The sequence below is a fragment of the Solea senegalensis genome, linkage group LG20 (assembly GCF_019176455.1).
Source record: "Solea senegalensis isolate Sse05_10M linkage group LG20, IFAPA_SoseM_1, whole genome shotgun sequence".
NCBI lineage: Eukaryota > Metazoa > Chordata > Actinopteri > Pleuronectiformes > Soleidae > Solea > Solea senegalensis.
Window position 1 is genome coordinate 1608356 of NC_058039.1, and position 17366 is coordinate 1625721.

Below are 17366 nucleotides of genomic sequence, written 5' to 3' on the forward strand. Positions count from 1 at the left end.
GTCGAGGATTATCTGTCAGTCATTGTGTGTGTTAACAGGTGGATTCTTCATGATGGTGTTTAGTTTAGTTTAGTTTCATTGTTTTGTAAAAGAAACAAGCAATAAACATTTGAAATGTGACCAATGAGGAGGACGTGCTCTGTACTGAGACACAGAGAGAGAGACACTGAGAGAGAATGAGACACAGAGATTTTTGATTTTTAAATCTCTTTTATTTGCTTCAGAGCATCCATTACATTTTTGGCTCTGGAGGAGAAAAAAACTAAATCATCATCTTTCACAGAACATAAAACTCCCTTCTCCCCCCACACTTGCAAAAAATCCACCAAATTATTTGTTAATCGATAAAAAGTCAAATCAGTTTTCAGTCTGGTCTTCAGCATCCACGTCCACAATGTTCTCCACTCTACTTCTCCTGGTTATGTAGACGGCCATCTTTGATAACTGACAGTGAGTTTTCTTTTTCCTGTCACATTTGTAACCGAGAATAAATACAGAGTGAGAAAACGTTTCATTAAACAAAGAAAAAACCTGAAACAGAAAGTGAAACAGAGGACTTAATCTAACACACTGTAAAAAACAGTGAGTGAACAGAAAGGACATGAATCAGTGACATTTGGATTAACAACAGAGATAAAAGCATTTACAGCCACCGCACCATGGAGAAGCCTCCACTCTGTCCCTGAGCTTGCTCTGCAGTAATGCTTTTAAAACCAAATAATACATCGTCCTCCCCGTCATGTTCCACAAACCATAATCAATAAAATCATTCACTTCAAAATAAAAACCAGAGTCACTTTCAAGAACAGGAGTGATGTTTATGTTGGGGAAAGAGTCAGTGGGATCAGGCTGAGCTGAGCCGTCACAATAGTTCGTTAAAAGAGTCAGTTCAGAGTCAGTCTGCTGCTGTTTCCAGTCTTTCAGCAGGAGACCACTCACCGTGACTGACCTGGTCCCCAGACACTGGGCCAGAGCAGCAGCATTGTCCAGGCGAGGTCCGGAGCATCCATCTCAGCGACGTTCTGGAAACATGACCGAACCAGGGCACCATGGGCGTGAGAACCCAGCAGGTCGGACAGAGCTGAGCGTTTGAGTTTGAGAACTTCAATATGTTCTCGGTCTCCTGTGGAGTCTGCTCGGTTTTGTAGTTCCACCACTTCTCTCTCCAGATCTCTCATAGACCTGGTCATGTCTCTAGTGACACTGAGAGTGTACTGCAAGCAAAGCTGTTTGATCTGAACCTTTCCCACGTCCCACCACTGCTGCAGAGAACTGTACTCGGACTTAGTCTGACCAAAAATATTTGAGTGACTCTTTAAAACCATTATCGGTCAACAGTGTGGTGTTAAAGTGCCAGTACGCACTTCTACATTTCACATTCTTCATAAAAACCACACACTGCACCAGGGAGTGATTGGAGAACCCGACAGGGCTGATCACACTGCTCTTAAAAACATTCAAATGATGCTCGTAACAGTAAAACCTATCAAGTCTTGCTAAAGACAGTGTGTTACCTCTAGAGTGAAGCCAGGTGTACTGACGCTGGCTCCTGTGGAAACATCTCCACACATCACACAACTCAAAGGTTTCCATCATTTTACTGATGGCGTTTTTAGAAGCAGTGTGAGGTTCCCCGTGGTTCCTGTCTAAGACAGGGTTCTCTGTGCAGTTAAAAACAAGAACTCCTCACTGCAACACTTGTGAAGTGTTTGGTTCAGTGTTTCTATAAAAACCAGTCTCTCCAGAGCAATAACTGGAGCATAAACATTTATAAAAAACAGTTTCATCTTCTCAAACTCAGCAGTTACTTTTAAAAGTCGGCCTGGAACGACCTCGTCGACAGTGAAGTTAAAAGGTGTGAATTCTCTGGAGAAGAGAATCCTGACCCCCCCACTGTTACTGTCCCTGTGACTTAAAACCAGCTCCCCATTCCACTCCTTTCTCCAGTCACACTCATTATCAGAGGTGCTGTGTGTCTCCTGAATAAAAGTGACATTCAGTTGTTTAGTTTGGATCAAATTAAAAAGTGCAGCTCTCTTTGTGTCCTGACAGTTTGATGTCACACATGATTAAAAAAGAGCTGCAAACAAACAAAAACACACTCACCAAACTAAAGAAAGGAAAAATAAACACACTCATCCATTATCCTCCTTCTCTCGCTGGAGTCCAACTTTTGTTAAAAATGTCTTCAGCCGAAAGACCTCTGTTTCAATAAAAGCAGGATGACCGAGGTCTCCTTTGTCCTTCATCAGAGACCTGACTGACTGACTGAAGAGACGCAGATCAGGGAAGAACTCCTCAATGTTCACTCCCTTCTCTCCTTTTGTGTCAGCTAAAAACTTTCTGACACAAGAGAAGGAGGAATCACTGTGTGTCTCCCAGTGTGTCCTCCAGTGTGTCTCCCAGTGTGTCCTCCTGTGTGTCTTCCTGTGTGTCCTCCAGTGTGTCACCCTGTGTGTCCTCAGTGTGTCTCCCAGTGTGTCCTCCTGTGTGTTTCTTCCTGTGTGTCTTCCTGTGTGTCTCCCAGTGTACTCCTGTGTGTCCTCCTGTGTGTGTCTCCCAGTGTGTCCTCCTGTGTCTCCCAGTGTGTGTGTCTCCCAATGTGTCCTCTGTGTCTCCCAGTGTGTCCTCCTGTGTCTGTGTCCTCCTGTGTTTCAGTGTCCTCCTGTGTGTCTCTGTGTGTCCTCCTGTGTGTCTCCCAGTGTGTCCTCCTGTGTTTCTTCCTGTATGTCCTCCAGTGTGTCCTCCTGTTTGTCTCCCAGTGTGTCCTCCAGTGTGCCACCCTGTGTGTCCTCAGTGTGTCTCCCTGTGTGTCCTCCTGTGTGTCTCCCAGTGTGTCCTCAATGTGTCTCTCAGTGTGTGTCTCCCAGTGTGTCCTCAGTGTGTCACCCTGTGTCTCCCAGTGTTCCTGTGTTTCTCCCAGTGTGTCCTCTGTGTGTCTCCAGTGTGTCAGTGTGTGTGTGTGTCCTCAGTGTGTCTCCCTGTGTGTCCACCTGTGTGTCTCCCAGTGTGTCTCAATGTGTCTCTCAGTGTGTCCTCCTGTGTGTCTCCCAGTGTGTCCTCCTGTGTGTCCTCAGTGTGTCACCCTGTGTCTCCCAGTGTGTCCTCCTGTGTTTCTTCCTGTGTGTCTCCTGGTGTGTCTCCTGTTTGTCTCCCAGTGTGTCCCCTGTGTGTCCTCCAGTGTGTCTCCCTGTGTCCTCCTGTGTGTCTCCCAGTGTGTGTCCTCCTGTGTGTGTCTCCCAGTGTGTCTCCTGTGTCTCCCAGTGTGTCCCTGTCCCTGTGTTTCTGTGTCCTCCTGTGTCTCCCAGTGTGTCCTCCTGTTTGTCTCCCAGTGTGTCTCCCAGTGTGTCCTCCTGTGTTCTTCCTGTGTCCTCCAGTGTGTCCTCCTGTGTGTGTCTGTGTGTCCTCCTGTGTGTCTGTGTGTGTGTGTGTCTCCAGTATGTCACTGTGTGTCTCCCAGTATGTCCTCCAGTGTGTCTCCCAGTGTGTCCTCCTGTGTGTCTCCCAATGTGTCCTCCTGTGTGTCTCCCAGTGTGTGTCTCCCAGTGTGTCTCTCCTGTGTGTCTCCCAATGTGTCCTCCTGTGTGTCTCCCAGTGTGTCCTCCTGTGTGTCTCCCAGTGTGTACTCCTGTGTTTCTTCCTGTATGTCCTCAGTGTGTGCTCCTGTGTGTCTCAGTGTGTCCTCCTGTGTGTCTTCCTGTGTGTTTCCCAGTGTGTCCTCCTGTGTGTCCCAGTGTGTCCTCAGTGTGTCTCCAGTGTGTCCTCCTGTGTTTCTTCCTGTATGTCCTCAGTGTGTGCTCCTGTGTCTCCCAGTGTGTCCTCCTGTGTGTCTTCCTGTGTGTTTCCCAGTGTGTCCTCCTGTCCCAGTGTGTCCTCCTGTGTGTCTTCCTGTGTGTGTGTCCCAGTGTGTCCCTGTGTGTGTGTCAGTGTGTCAGTGTGTGTGTCTCTCCTGTGTCTCCTGTGTGTCTCCCAGTGTCCTCCTGTGTGTCAGTGTGTCACCCTGTGTGTCTCCCAGTGTGTCCTCCTGTGTTCTTCCTGTGTGTCCTCAGTGTGTCCTCCTGTGTGTCTCCCAGTGTGTCCTCCTGTTTGTCTCCCAGTGTCCTCCAGTCAAGTAGTGTGTCCTCCTGTGTGTGTGTCCTCCAGTGTGTCAGTGTGTGTGTGGTGTGTCCTCCTGTGTGCTCAGTGTGTCCTCAGTGTGTCACCCTGTGTTTCTCTTCCTGTGTCCTCAATGTGTCACCCAGTGTGTCCTGTGTGTCCTCAATATCATCATTATGGTCAGAGCAGCCTGCCACTCTGGTCACTGTCTGTCCTCTGACTGCAGAGGACTCAGTCTGAACACTCTGTCCATCAGGGCTTTCCCTGTCTGTGTGTGCTGTGTCACTCTGTGCCTCTGTGTGTCTGTGCCTCTGTGTGTGTGTCTGTGGTGTGTGTGTCTGTGTGTGTGTGTGTCTGTGGTGTGTGTGTCTGTGTGTGTGTGTGTGTGTGTGTGTGTGTGTGTGTGTGTGTGTGTGTCTGTGGTGTGTGTGTGTGTGTGTGTGTGTGTGTGTGTGTGTCTGTGGTGTGTGTGTGTGTGTGTCTGTGGTGTGTGTGTGTGTGTGTGTGTGTGTGTGTGTGTGTGTGTGTGTGTGTGTGTGTGTGTGTGTGTGGTGTGTGTGTGTGTGTGTGTGTGTGTGGTCTGTGGTGTGTGTGTGTGTGTGTGTCTGTGTGTGTGTGTGTGTGTGTCTGTGGTGTGTGTGTGTGTGTGTGTGTGTGTGTCTGTGGTGTGTGTGTGTGTGTGTGTGTCTGTGGTGTGTGTGTGTGTGTATGTCTGTGTGTCTGTGGTGTGTGTGTGTGTGTGTGTGTGTGTGTCTGTGGTGTGTCTGTGTCTGTGGTGTGTGTCTGTGGTGTGTGTGTGTGTATGTCTGTGGTGTGTGTGTGTGTGTGTGTGTGTGTGTGTGTCTGTGGTGTGTCTGTGTGTGTCTGTGGTGTGTATGTGGTGTGTGTGTGTCTGTGGTGTGTGTGTTTGTGTGTCTGTGGTGTGTGTGTGTGTGTGTCTGTGGTGTGTGTGTGTTGTGTGTCTGTGGTGTGTGTGTGTGTGTGTGTGTGTGTGTGTGTGTGTGTGTGTGTGTGTGTGTGTGTGTCTGTGGTGTGTGTGTGTGTGTGTGTCTGTGGTGTGTGTGTGTGTGTCTGTGTGGTGTGTGTGTGGTGTGTGTGTGTGTGTGTGTGTGTGTGTGTGTCTGTGTGTGTGTGTGTGTGTGTGTGTGTGTGTGTGTCTCTGTGGTGTGTCTGTGGTGTGTGTGTGTGTGTGTGTCTGTGGTGTGTGTGTGGGTGTGTGTGTGTGTGTGTCTGTGGTGTGTGTTATGCGGGGACCGTCGGCTCTGACCGGCAGCAGCAGCAGCGCCAGGCCGGCGGTCACCTGCTCTTCCCGGGCATGAGCGGACCAAGTGTCCCTCTGCCCCGCAACCGAAACATTTGAGGGAGTCTGACGTGACGTGAATTGTGTAATCATAATCATCTACTCTGAACTTGTCTGATGTGTTGTCCTTGTGTCTCCTGAAAGACACGACATGCACAGGAGAGCAGATTTACAGCCCAGCAGAATCATCTTTATCGCAGACACAAGTTTCCCGTGCCGCGACAGTTCCTTCATCAGAGACTTGTTACTTAGAAACGGCGGAACATTTGAAATAATGATCTTTTTAGCAGGAGTCACCAGAGGTATAGTGATAATACACTATAATAAATTACAATAAATGATAATACACTATAATAATTACAATAAACTATGATAAATGATAACACACTATAATAAATGATAATAAAATATAATAAATATAATAAATGATAATACACTAATAAATGATAATAAACTATAACAAATGATAATAAACTATGATAAATGATAATACACTAATAAATTACAATAAATGATAATACACTATAATAAATGATAATACACTATATTATACACTATATTTATTATAGTGTATTATCATTTATTGTAATTTATTAAAATTACAATAAATGATAATACACTATAATAAATTATGATAAATGATAATACACTATAATAAATGATAATAAACTATAATAAATGATAATAAAATAATAAATGATAATACAATATAATAAATAATAATAAACTATAATGAATGACAATAAACTATAATAAATGATAATACACTATAATAATTACAATAAACTATGATAAATGATAATACACTATAATAATTACAATAAACTATGATAAATGATAATACACTATATTGAATGATAATAAACTATAATAAATATAATAAATGATAATACACTATTATAAATGATAATAAACTATAACAAATGATAATAAACTATAATAAATGATAATACACTAATAAATTACAATAAATGATAATACACTATAATACATTATAATAAATGATAATACACTATAATAAATTATAATAAATGATAATACACTATAATAAATTACAATAAATGATAATACACTATAATAAATTATGATAAATGATAATACACTATAATAAATGATAATAAACTATAACAAATGATAATACACTATAATAACTAAAATAAACTGTGATAAATGATAATACACTATAATAAATGATAATAAACTATAATAAATGATAATAAAATAATAAATGATAATACACTATAATAAATGATAATAAACTATAACAAATGATAATACACTATAATAACTAAAATAAACTGTGATAAATGATAATACACTATAATAAATGATAATAAACTATAATAAATGATAATAAAATAATAAATGATAATACAATATAATAAATAATAATAAACTATAATAAATGACAATAAACTATAATAAATGATAATACACTATAATAATTACAATACTCTATGATAAATGATAATACACTATAATAATTACAATAAACTATGATAAATGATAATACACTATAATGAATGATAATAAACTATAATAAATATAATAAATGATAATACACTATTATAAATGATAATAAACTATAACAAATGATAATAAACTATAATAAATTATAATAAATGATAATACACTATAATAAATTATAATAAATGATAATACACTATAATAAATTACAATAAATGATAATACACTATAATAAATTATGATAAATGATAATACACTATAATAAATGATAATAAACTATAACAAATGATAATACACTATAATAACTACAATAAACTGTGATAAATGATAATACACTATAATAAATGATAATAAACTATAATAAATTACAATAATAATGACAAAAATAATGATAAACCATTATAAATGATAATAAACTATAATAATTACAATAAACTAGGATAAATAATAAACTATAATAAATGATAATAAAATAATAAATGATAATACAATATAATAAATAATAATAAACTATAATAAATGACAATAAACTATAATAAATGATAATACACTATAATAATTACAATAAACTATGATAAATGATAATACACTATAATAATTACAATAAACTATGATAAATGATAATACACTATAATGAATGATAATAAACTATAATAAATATAATAAATGATAATACACTATAATAAATGATAATACACTATAATTAATGATAATAAACTATAACAAATGATAATAAACTATAATAAATGATAATACACTAATAAATTACAATAAATGATAATACACTATAATAAATGATAATACACTATAATAAATTACATTAAATGATAATACACTATAATAAATTATGATAAAAATGATAATACACTATAATAAATGATAATAAACTATAACAAATGATAATAAACTATAGTAAATGATAATACACTATAATAATTACAATAAACTATGATAAATGATAATACACTATAATAATTACAATAAAATATGATACATGATTATACACTATAATAAATTACAATAAATGATAATACACTATAATAAATTATAATAAATGATAATACACTATAATAAATGATAATAAAATATAACAAATGATAATAAACTATAGTAAATGATAATACACTATAATAATTACAATAAACTGTGATAAATGATAATACACTATAATAATTACAATAAACTATGATAAATGATAATACACTATAATAAATGATAATAAAATATAACAAATGATAATAAACTATAGTAAATGATAATACACTTTAATAATTACAATAAACTGTGATAAATGATAATACACTATAATAATTACAATAAACTATGATAAATGATAATACACTATAATAAATGATAATAAACTATAACAAATGACAATAAACTATAATAAATGATAATACACTATAATAAATTACAATAAATGATAATACACTATAATAAATTATAATAAACTATAACAAATGATAATAAACTATAATAAATGATAATACACTATAATAAATGATAATAAAAATTCACTGATGTTAATCTAAAAAAGTCAAACACGATCAGTGTGACATCACTTCCTGTATCTGTGTGACATACAGCTCCCTCTGCTGGTCAACACGAGTAACTACACAAATGCTTTTATAAGGTTTCCATGAATGAATTAATGAATTAAATGTTTTGAAGAATCACGTGAATCACATGACACTCATCAGTCACACATTTATTTCACTAAACAACAACAACAACAGAACAGTGACAATTGTGACCACTTTATTAGGTACACCTCTGAAGTTCACACCCTACATTAGCTTAGCATTAGCCACAGGGCAGTCGTGGATGATTGTATTTACTCATGTATGAAGCAAAGTATTCACAGGTGTTCCTAATATTCTGATCATCTGCTCCAAACTTAAACTAACAGCTGGAAATATGTGCGTGTGTTCAGCGTCTGCTGCCATGGCGACCACTTCCTGTTGGTCTGTCACTGCTGTGAGTGGTCGCTGACATCACTTCCTCCAGGAAACTGACAGAGAGAGAGAGACAGTGTTAGGGTATATGTGTGTGTGTGTGTGTGAGAGAGAGAGAGAGAGATAGAGTGTGTGTGTGTGTGTGTGTGTGTGTGTGTGTGTGTGTGTGTGCAGGTATTACTAATGTTGTGGGGACCTAAACCTGTTTACACAGTCACATTATGGGGACTTGTCTTTATTATGGGGACAAAAATCCAGTGCCCACAACGTAAATGACTACATTTTAAGGTGAAGATATGTTTTAAGGTTAAGCTGAGGTCAGGATTAGGATTAGGCCAGTAGTAATTATGGTTATGGTTAGAGTAAGTCTCCAGGAAATGAATGTAAGTCAATGCAATGTCCCCTCAAGTCATGAATGTTCAACATGTGTGTGTGTGTGTGTGTGTGTGTGTGTGAGAGAGAGAGAGAGAGTGTCTGTGTGTGTGTGCATGTGCCCGAAAGTGTGTGTGTGTGCGTCCTGTGTGTGGGTGTTTGTGAGAGAGAGGTCTGTGTGTAGCGTGTGTGCGAGTGTGTGTGTGTGTGTGTGTGTGTGTGCGCGTGTGTGTGTGTGTGCAGGTGGTGTGAGTGCACGTGTGTGTGTGTGTGTGTGTGAGAGAGAGAGAGAGTGTCTGTGTGTGTGTGCATGTGCCCGAGTGTGTGTGTGGGTATTGTGTGTGTGTGTGGGTGTTTGTGAGAGAGAGTGTCTGTGTGTGTGCGTGTGTGCAGTGTGTGTGTGTGTGTGTGTGTGTGTGCGCGTCTGTGTGTGGTTCTGTGTGTGTGTACGTGCCTCTTGGTGTTGTGGATGGAACTTCCTCCCAGGACGATGCGGACTCCAGGTGTGCTGCGGTTCATGTTGTAAACAGCCAGAGCTTCTTCATACGTGGCTCCACCAATCACAAACAAGATGATGTCCTGAGGTCTGACACACACACACACACACACACATACACATTTTTAAATCAGAAACCAACAATGTCCAACTGTAGATCAAAGTTAAAAAACTTAAAAAGTCTCTGTGTGTGTCACCTGTCTCTCAAACTACTTGCTCCCAGATAAGGAAACTGACTGTCCTTGAGTCGACCTTTGATCAGCTGATCCAGAGTGTCGTGAAGCAGCGGCTGATGCTGAGCGTAGACGTTCTCTACACCCTGATCACACCCACACAGACACAGACACGCACACACACAGACAGACACACTAGTTAGTTATTAAGGAGGAGGTGGTGGTTATCATAGTAACTGTGCTGCCCCGGTTGTTGGTACCTTGAGTCCTTTAAAGAACTGTTTGGTGATGGCGACGGCGTCTGTTGGAGTGATGAGGTCACTTCCTCTGACTCTTTTCCCTCCGTACTCCACCACGGACTGAACCATCTGACAGGGAGACGGGGGTGTTTAAACAGGAGAGGCCCGAGCGTCCGAGAACGCGAAGGGAGTGTCCACTCAGAGGATTACCTTGCGGTGCCGTTCGGACACGCCCCTTCGGCTCAGCTCGTCCATCAGTGACGGCAGGATGCTGCTGCTATGGCGCTCGTACCTCAGAGCGTAGAGCATGACGAGGCGCACAGCGTCCAGCTCTGACAGACGAGGATTCTGCAGCAGACGCCGAACACTCTGACAACAACACACACAACCAGCACATCAAAACCACAACCTCCATGAAGACCAGGAAGATGAAGACGACCATGATGTCACCTGTTGAGCGCTGGAGTGGTCGTTCTGACACGCTAACTCTTGCTCCGCCTCCGACACCTCCATCAGCTGACGCTCTGACACCAGGCGAGAAAGTTCTCCAACAACCGTCACGTGTTTGGAAACAGTTCCCGACATTTTCTTAAACTGAGGGTAGTTATCTACAAACGCCTACATGAACACATGAACACATGAGTACCTGAATACATGGGTACATGAACACATGAACACATGAGTACCCGAACACATGAGTACATGAACACCTGAACACCTGAGTACATGAACACATGAACACATGAGTACATGAACATCTGAACACGTGAGTACATGAACACATGAACACATGAATACATGAGTACATGAACACATGAATACATGAGTACACGAATACATGAATTCATGAACACATGAGTAAATGGACAGATGAGTACCTGAACACATGAGTACATGAACATCTGAACACATGAACACATGAGTACCTGAATACATGACCACAAGCACCTGAACACATGAGTACCTGAATACATGAACACCTGAATACATGACTACATGAACTCTGCCTGCAGGGGGCAACTGACCTTCATGTCAGAGATGGACTCTAGTTTCTGTTGACCTTTTGGCCTCTTCTTCTGAAAATCCTCCATCAGGTTCTTGATGTTGGTGCCAATCTCTCCAAAGTTCAGGTACATGTTCTGGAGTGGGACACAAAGACCGGAACCAGGACTGAGACAAGGATGACAACCAGGACCAGGACTCATACCAGGACCTGGTGTGGTGGACTCACGTTGGCGTAGAACTCGTCGTTGTCGGCAGACAGGACAACCTCTTTCAGGTCTTTGCTGATCCCTGGAACTCTGGACAGATCGATCCTGTTGTTGTTCAGACCTAGAAGCTCATGGACCATGGCCTGGTAAGTCCACTACAGAACACACACACACACATAGTTACACCATCATCATGATCATCTGACCGCTCACTTCCTGTTCCTGTGTGCAGGTCACCTGGTTGAGCAGCGGCGTGATGGCGTCATCACTGCGGTCGAGGATCAGCAGCAGAGGAGGAACCTCAGTTTTCCTGAAGTCAAACAGCTCGTACTCTTTGGTTATGATTTGCTGACAGAGAAGAGCACAAACACTGTACTACACAGTACGACACAGAAGTACACTGTACTACACAGTACTACACTGTACTACACAGTACGACACAGAACTACACTGTACTACACAGTACTACACTGTACTACACAGTACGACACAGAAGTACACTGTACTACACAGTACTACACTGTACTACACAGTACGACACAGAACTACACTGTACTACACAGTACTACACTGTACTACACAGTACGACACAGAACTACACTGTACTACACAGTACTACACTGTACTAAACAGTACTACAAAGTACTACACTGTACTACACAATACTACACTGTACCACACAGTACTACACAGTACTACACCATACTACACTGTACTACACAATACTACACTGTACCACACAGTACTACACTGTACTACACTATACAACACTGTACTACACTATACTACACTGTACTCCACAATACTACACTGTACAAATACTAAGTACTTGACTGATGAATTGACTTGTATGTGTGTGTTGTTGCCATGGAAACCTTGACACTCTCAGCAAGACGCTTGGACATGTCTGATGACAGCTGGTAACGAATCATGGGACATTTCTTCAGAGCGAGGAGGACGGACGTCAAACCCTGAGTACAACGAGACAACATGGACGGCTCCCAGCTCCGCCCCTAAAACACACACACACACACACATAAGTAAAACACACACACACACACAAACACACACATCAGTAACACACACATACACACCAGTAACACACACACATCAGTAAAACACACCAGTAACACACAAACATCAGTAACACACACACAAACATGGTACTTACCCTGGACACGCCCAGAAGATTCAGAGAGAACAGGTGAGGATTCACTGCGATGAAATCTCCATAAAACTCCTACACACACACACACACACACACACACAAGGTACTGAGTGTGCTGTGAGCGCCCCCTGCTGCTGAGAGTCAGCCTGACACAGAGGTTCACTCTCAGTGGAAACAAAATGGCTGCCAGATATTGTGTAATAAAATCTATGATATGCATCACGTGATCATGTGAGGCAGATAAAGACGTGATCATGTGACGTAGATAAAGACATGACGCAGACAAAGATGTGGTCATGTGAGGCGGATGAAGACGTGACGCAGATAAAGACATAATCATGTGACGCGGATAATGTGAGACTTGCATGACAAGCGGGTCGTGATGGCGCGAACAAAGAGCGTGATCATGTGGCGCAAAGATAAAGACTTAGCGCGAACAAAGACATGATCATGTGGCGCGGAATAAAGACATGATCATCGCGACGCGACAAAAGACGTGATCAGCGGGCAGATAAAGAGACGAGATCGCGTGACGCCGAAAGACGTGATGGCGTGAAGCAGATGAAGGCGTGATGCGTGATGATCGGATGAAGACGTGATCATTGCGCATGAAGAAGCGTGATCGTGGCGCGAATGAAGACGTGATCACGTGAAGCAGATGAAGGCGGATCCGTGGCGTAGATGAAGGCGTGATCACATGAAGCAGATAAAGGCGTGATCCGCGTGGCGTGAATGAAGACGCGGATCATGTGATGCAGATAAAGCGTGATCACGCGTGACGTAGATGAAGCGTGATCAGTGAAGACGGACATGTGGCGTGATGAAGCGTGGCGATGAAGCGTGATCACGTGGCGTAGATGAAGATGATCATGTGACACATAAAGCGTATCATGTGACACAGAAAGGCATCATGATAAAGACCTGATCACGTGTAGATGAAGGCGTGATCATGTGCGTATGAAGGCGTGGCGCGTCAGATCGCGGATGAAGACGGATCACAATGAAGGCGTGATCAATGTGATGCAGATGAAGATCCGTAGCGTGATCCGACGTGAAGACCGCGTGATACGGAATAAAAGCGTAATCATGTGGCGGTAATGACGCGTGATCCGCGTGACGAATAAAGACGTGATCCGTGACGCAATAAAGATAAATTCCAGATGATCAGTCGCGGGCAAGGATGATCACGCGTGAAGCAGCAGAAAGGCGTGATCCGCGGACGTGATCCGTGGCGTGAACGTGATCATGAAGCAGATAAAGGCGTGATCGCGTGGCGTGGAATGAAGGCGTGATCATGTGATGCAGATAAAAGGCGTGATCGCGTGGCGTAGATGAAGATGTGGCGTAGATGAAAGCGTGATCGATGTGGACGTAGATGAAGGCGATGAGCGTGAGATGAGATGAAGCGGATCATGTGACGCAGATAAAGACGTGATCATGTGACACAGATAAAGCGTGATCATGTGACACAGATAAAGACCTGATCCGGTGGCGTAGATGAAGGCGGATCATGTGGCGTGGATGAAGAGCGTGACGTGAAGATGATCCGCGTGACGATGAAGACGTGATCACATGACGGCATGAAGACGGATGATGTGATGCAGTATGAAGCGTGATGATCACGTGGCGTGAGATGAAGAGCGTGATCACGTGATGCAGATAAAGACGTAATCAGCGTAGATGAAGGCGTGATCCCGTAGTGATGATCGCGTGGCGCAGATGAAGAGCGTGATCACGCGTGGCGTATGAAGCGTGATCATGTGAAGCAGACGAAGACGTATCACGCGGATGGATAAAGGCGTGATCATGCGTGATCAGCGCGATAAAGACGTGATCCGTGGCGTGGCGTGAGATGAAGAGCGTGATCATGTGACGCGTGGCGAATGAAGACGGGCGTGAATGAAGGCGGATCATGTGACGAGATAAAGCGTGATCATGTGACACAGATAAGAGGCGTGATCATGTGGCGCGGATGAAGATGATCCGTGGCGGGATGAAGGCGTGATCGTGTGAGACGAGATAAAAGGCGTGGCGTAGATGAGAGCGTGATCATGTGGCGTGGATGAAGGCGTGATCACGGCGCGAAGATGAAGGCGTGATCATGTGATGCAGATGAAGACGTGATCGCGGGCGTAGATGAAGCGTGATCCGCGTGATGCAGATAAAGCGTAATCATGTGGCGTAGATGAAGACGACGGGCGCAGATAAAGACGTGATCGCGTGGCGAGATAAAGATGTGATCGCGTGGCGAGATGAAGACGTGATCATGTGAAGCAGACGCGACCGTGGCGTAGATGAAGCGTGATCAATGGCGCAGATAAAGGCGTGATCCGCGTGGCGTAGATGAAGGCGGATCATGTGATGATCGCGAGGATGATGACGAAAGCGTGGACGTAGATGAAGACGTGATCACATGACGCAGATGAAGACGTGATCATGTGATGCAGATGAAGACGTGATCACGTGACGTAGATGAAGACGTGATCACGTGATGCAGATAAAGACGTGATCACGTGACGTAGATGAAGACGTGATCACGTGACGCAGATAAAGACGAGATCATGTGACGCAGATAAAGACGTGATCACGTGACGTAGATGAAGACGTGATCATGTGAAGCAGACGAAGACGTGATCACGTGACGTAGATGAAGACGTGATCATGTGACGCAGATGAAGACGTGATGACGTGACGTGACGTGATCATGTGGCGCAGATATCGTAAACTTAAACTGTTTTGTTGAAGTAGATAACGTCTGTTTTTTTCACTGAGAGTCTCTTTGTCTCAGGCTGGTTCTTGGTGACCTTTGACCTAAGACTCACCTGGACTTCTGCCACCACTTCCTGTTCATCAGCTTCAGCCAGAGCTTTGATCTCACTCTTACTGATCACATTACTGAAGTCTGAAACACACACACACACACACACACACAAATACACACGTTATCTCTGAAGCTCACAATCATCAACATTAACTCTTTTTACCCCACTGCCATCAGAATCCTCAACAGCTGAACAGGACTACAATAATCCTGTCACCTGGTTACACTGTCACTTTAATCTGTTACCGTCACTTTAAAACCTGAAACATGTCACTTTAAATCTGTTAAACTGCACAACCAGTATTCACTTTATGTACAGTTCTTATTTCTTGTTTATATGCATATGTTTACACTTATTTTATGCATATATGTATGTTAGTTTTTTTTGTAATATTCTCATTCCTTGCATATATGCATATGTTTACACTTATTTTATGCATATATGTTATTTTAGTTTCTTGTAATATTTATATTTTTCTTATGTATATTTATACTTCTACTTTATGCTGGTGTTTTTTGAGTGGACAGCAAAGTAAGAATTTCATTGTACAGGGAAACGTGTTTCTTTACTGTGCATATGACAATAAACACTTTGAATCTTGAATCTTGAACAGACATAACTTCCTGTTTTCAGAGAACACGGGTGCCATGGTAACCATCAGTACATCACTCTGATACTGAAGGAAAGGTTAAAACACAACGTTTGTTTATAAGGTTCTGAATGGAGGTTTCTTGTTGATCATCATCATCGTGTGTCATGTAGCCTGTGACTCACAGATGAAGTAGACACTGTACTTTGGTCTCCTCAGCTCCTGGATCAGATGCTCCACGTTCTCCTGCACAGAACATGGATTAAGGGCTGTGATGATGATGTCATCTGCACACAGGAAGTGGCAGGTGTGTGATCGTACCTTGGTGGGTCTGAGGAAGCAGATGGCCTTCAGGTGTTTCATGCTGTCTCTGTTCTGAGAGTCCATTCTCTCAAACAGGTAAACCTCCTTCTGTAGGATCTCTGAGTGAGTGTACACCACACTCACTATACTGGTCTGAGACACACACACACACACACACACAGGGACAGGGACGCGCACACACACAGAGGGACAGGGACGCACACACACACACACACACACACACACACACACACACACACACAGGGACAGGGACGCATATACAGGGACAGGGATGCACACACACACACACACACAGAGGACGACACAGAGGGACAGGGACACACAGACACAGGGACGCACACAGAGATACACAGGGACAGGGATGCACACACAGAGACATACAGGGACAGGAACACACAGAGACACACAGGGACAGGGACCCACACAGAGAGACAGGGTCGCACACAGAGACACACACAGAGAGACAGGGATACACACAGAGACAAACACACAGGGACAGAAGGAGAGACAGAGAGAGAGAGAGAGAGGGAGAGAGAGAGAGAGACAGGGACAGAAGTAGAGACAAAAAGAAAGACAGGGACAGAAACACAGAGTGAGACAGGGTTAGGGTTCCATACACACTGTGTGTATGTATATAAACATTCTTTAGAAACTTACAAACAAAATAAAGGTGGAGTCAGGACAGAAGGCCCCACCTATTTACATTGAAGAATCGAAAAATAAACTGTATTCATATTTAACTGTGACAGGAGACACTGACATCATTTCATGTTTACTCCAAGAGAACCATAGAACCACAGCTGTAATCAGCAGCGAGACCTACATACGGTCCTGGTCCAGGTCCCGGTGCCAAACCCGGTCCTGGTCCCACATTCTCACCGTCTCTCGGTCCATCAGCAGCACCTTCATCCCGGGTCCGCTGCTCTCCACCATCTTAGAGATGTACTGTTTCACCGCGAGCGTCACGTTCATGGCAGCGACTACAGTCCTCTACAGTCCACTACAGTCCACTACAGTCCACTACAATCCGCTTCAGACCGCGGACACTACTGGTCCTGCTCAAAACAAAATCAGCAGCTGCGTCAACAAGCGAAGCACTTACTTCCGGGTCCACTACGTCATTACGCACGCACAAGCATCTACGTCAACACGCAA

The 17366-nt window shown here is 42.6% G+C and overlaps 1 protein-coding gene across 1 annotated transcript; it reads right to left on the reverse strand.

The window, feature by feature from the left end:
* Positions 1-8523: 8523 nt before the first annotated feature.
* Positions 8524-17336, reverse strand: vps45 (vacuolar protein sorting 45 homolog). Its single transcript, XM_044052508.1, has 15 exons — positions 17091-17336; positions 16209-16343; positions 16073-16133; positions 15299-15378; positions 12480-12548; positions 12184-12321; positions 11546-11656; positions 11329-11463; positions 11123-11236; positions 10548-10715; positions 10308-10466; positions 10119-10226; positions 9883-10004; positions 9644-9775; positions 8524-8873 (listed from the first exon to the last, which is right to left on the reverse strand). The coding sequence occupies exons 1-15, from the start codon at positions 17181-17183 to the stop codon at positions 8792-8794; spliced, it is 1707 nt and encodes a 568-aa protein (XP_043908443.1). The 5' UTR covers positions 17184-17336; the 3' UTR covers positions 8524-8791.
* Between the last annotated feature and the right edge of the window lie 30 nt (positions 17337-17366).

Excerpts from the sequence above, each read along its gene's own strand:
- vps45 (XM_044052508.1), bottom strand. The coding sequence starts at position 17,183 with ATGAACGTGACGCTCGCGGTGAAACAGTACATCTCTAAGATGGTGGAG. Across the intron at positions 11,657-12,183 it reads GTCTTGCTGAGAGTGTCAAG|CAAATCATAACCAAAGAGTA; the intron begins GTTTCCATGGCA and ends CTTCTCTGTCAG. Across the intron at positions 10,467-10,547 it reads ACCACTCCAGCGCTCAACAG|AGTGTTCGGCGTCTGCTGCA; the intron begins GTGACATCATGG and ends TGTTGTTGTCAG.